This window comes from Diaphorina citri, unplaced genomic scaffold (genome assembly GCF_000475195.1).
Source record: "Diaphorina citri unplaced genomic scaffold, Diaci psyllid genome assembly version 1.1 scaffold28335, whole genome shotgun sequence".
NCBI lineage: Eukaryota > Metazoa > Arthropoda > Insecta > Hemiptera > Psyllidae > Diaphorina > Diaphorina citri.
Window position 1 is genome coordinate 1 of NW_007405673.1, and position 3,197 is coordinate 3,197.

Sequence of the window (3,197 nt, forward strand, 5' to 3'; positions counted from 1 at the left end):
CTGCAGTGGTTCCGTGGTAGCGAGTACGATATTGATTCTGAGATTACCGACATGCAGAATTCACTTGAAAAGGTACTACCTATTTATTTCACCCTGAGTAACCCATGGGTCCTGTTGGTGCTGTGATAGTCCGCTGGTTTGCGGTGCAGAAAATTGTAGGTTTGCTTTCGGGAATGAAAGACATTGCCAAGTGGGTATCACACTAGGCACAGAGGTACCGGGTTCGATTCCCGGCGGGGTCGAAGTTTTTTCGGCTCTACGCTTGGATTTTGGGGTGCACTCAGCCTCGTGAGGCCAATCGAGTACGAATAATTTCCAAGGATGACTCATTCTGAACCTCATTGAAAATTTGAAAGAAACTTCAAATCATAATGTCCTCAACTTTTGGTAGTCCAAAGGAAAGGATTTACTATGTAGGGTAAGTGTACCATTTATTCGCCCACCTAAAAAACGTAGGTACCATTTATTGGCCCACCTGCCCACATTTATTTTTCTAATTTTTGTTTTTATGACTACAATTTTTGAATAGCACTGGTTCGATAGCAGTCTTTAAGCCCTTTCTTTTGATGAAATTGGATCTTGAAAAAGTTCGTCCAGTTCAGACTTATGTCGCGTATGGTACAGGTGGGCCAATAAATGGTACGTTTTTTAGGTGGGCGAATAAATGGTACACTTACCCTACATTTTGGTGGTTCGACTCCAATTCCATGTTAAGTCATAAAATTTATCTATACGTACCTACGTGTAATATTTGGGAAACGATATTTGTAACGAGCATTTAAGTATGCTTATACACAATTCCTCCTTAGATTATAAGTACATAATATGTAATTATGTACATAATATGTAGGTAATTATGTACATAATAAGTACATAATACTGTTACAGAACGCGTCTCGAGAGAGTATCTAGCTATGTATGTAGTATGTATCATGTATGAACTAAGAACGTGAAGCCTCGAGAAGTAAAATCAAAAATGATACTGGTAGCGCAACCTGGTAGAATTCAAACAGAACTAGTTACAATTGTGAATCTTGAAATCAGGGCTCTCCAACTTCCTTGTTTATGCGTACCAGATGCTATGTAGAAAGGTACTTCTCGGCCCACGGGTTGATAACCACTGTACTAGGATAGAGCGGGTGGGTTCCAGAATGAGAGTTAAGGTATAGGTAGTATAGGTACATAGATAGACAGGTATAATCACAGTATTGTCGAATTTTATAGTCCGTTCTAGAAATGAATTAATGACGTAGGATAATGACGTAGGATTGTCTGGAATTTTGGAGAAATTCTCTAGCACATTCCAGGTGCTTCCTCACTCCCTCGGGGAGCTATAAATTGAGAGTAGGTACCCACCAGTTAGTTAGTCTTGTGTAAGCGATAGTGCCGATACCGCAAGTGGTTTTGTAGTTATCGGTAATTGTGGAGTCTCGAGGCCCAACATACCGACATTCTTGTCCATCCGGTTGGAGAGCTACAGTTTCACTTCAAGGAACGTTCCTGAGCGGTGAGAAAGACGTAGGCTAAGCTTCGACCTAGCATTGTGACAACGACACGAGGAGTGGCCTTGCTGCGAGCTCCCGGCATGGTTGAGCAGGGGGGTATGCAGTACCTGATAAGTTCACTTCGCAGACCTAGTCTACGGCGACGCAGGTGCATCACGGATTGTAGTCCCGTCATTGGAAGAGAAAAACGCGATATATTCAATGTAAGTGTCCGGCGGAGTTTAACAGAGAACTTTATCTGGTGCCGGACAGACAGGGCAGTATGTGTCCTCCAAAGCTTGATTAGCCCAACTGCGAGTGCCCCTTCCGTCTGCCTTTCGATTGACCAAGAGCTAGAGAAGCTTGGCCAACGGAAGTACAGAGCCGCGAACTATTCTGGCTTGCAGGAGGAATAGAACAGGTAAAGCTCGACCTTGTAAAATAGAAGCCCGGAGTCTCCTGGTGAGACAATCAGTTTCTGTACCAATAATCAAAGAAAGAAGAGGTAAGGTAATACGCTAATAATCAACACAGTCGACAAACAAACAACTGTTAAGGTTAGCGACAAAGACCATGATAAGATCAACAGTAATTGTCTAACTTTAACGCAAACCTGGTTACGTACAAACGTACAACTTGCAAAAGACCTGAGCCGATTTTCTTCTCTAGTATCGACGATTTAAAAGTAATGGACACAAAAGGAGCGAAAGAGTGAGAAGAATGGTGGTTAGGCTGTCAGCAGTTTCCAGTGAGTAAGCCTAAAAAAGGTTTGGCGCGAGAGTTGCGAGAAGGTCAGATCGTCAGTGAGTTCGAATCCAGGTGAACCTTCTTTTCGGGCGCTCAGAAAATGGAGTCGCTAGTTTGAGAATGTACAGTCAAATAAAGTTGAAGAAGGTATTGGTAAAACTTATTTACATTCGTGTGTTCAATTTTATCTTTTATTAGATCTACTGGCCCAGTTTGGTGTTTGTGCATTTTTGTCTCATCCATGCATTGAGCCTTGGATTGTCTCTTTATAAGTTACCGTTGTTTTGCGTCTTTCTTTATAAAATTATGTTGTTTTTTTGATGCTCAAGTGCTCAAGTTGTGCTTTTGCTGGGAAGTGTCCTCTATTAACGAAAAGAGCTATTTTATAGCTATCCATGCCATCCCCCTCGCGACCAAACACGCTATGCGGTGAAAGCGCTCTGAGCTTTATTTGCTTTGTTGCTTTTTGTCTTTGATCTGCGTATTAGAGTGAAGAGCTGGTGGTTAACGAAATGCATATGCCACCCCGCACTAGCCCAAGCATTTTCTAATCCCGATCATTTTTGTGAGCGGCTTAAGGCAAAATAATTTAGATCTCATGATTAGTTCAAATTAAATAAGCGTGTTTTCTCAATGTGTCTGTGATCCATATTAGGCGATAATGTTTCATGTTAGAGAAGGTCAATAGATAGTGCCAATAAGTGGATTGAAACGAGGAATCATGAATTTACAGTGAATAGCGCCACCCATGATATTTGTGAATCTATGAGCGTGACCCTTTTGAGTGACTGATAAGTGAACATGATTAGCCGAATGATATAGCGAAATGATTAGCTAATGATGCCCCAAATAGCGAGCGTGGTAGTTGGTGTGTTCTTGATTTGAATAGCGGAAGAATTGATTGCCGTGTGATTTAGCTTTTAGCTGAATAGCAAAGATTAGCGTGTTTGTCTGACTGATAGCGAA

At 41.7% G+C, this 3,197-nt stretch overlaps 1 protein-coding gene across 1 annotated transcript in view; it reads left to right on the forward strand.

Moving 5' to 3' along the window:
• Window positions 1-6: 6 nt before the first annotated feature.
• LOC103523595 (sugar transporter ERD6-like 5) overlaps window positions 7-3,197 on the forward strand; it is a 10,085-nt gene continuing 6,894 nt past the window's right edge. The window contains exon 1 of the mRNA XM_008488626.3: window positions 7-72. Within this exon, the coding sequence (XP_008486848.1) occupies window positions 52-72 (21 nt within the window). The 5' untranslated portion in view covers window positions 7-51. The remainder of the gene's footprint in view (window positions 73-3,197) is intronic.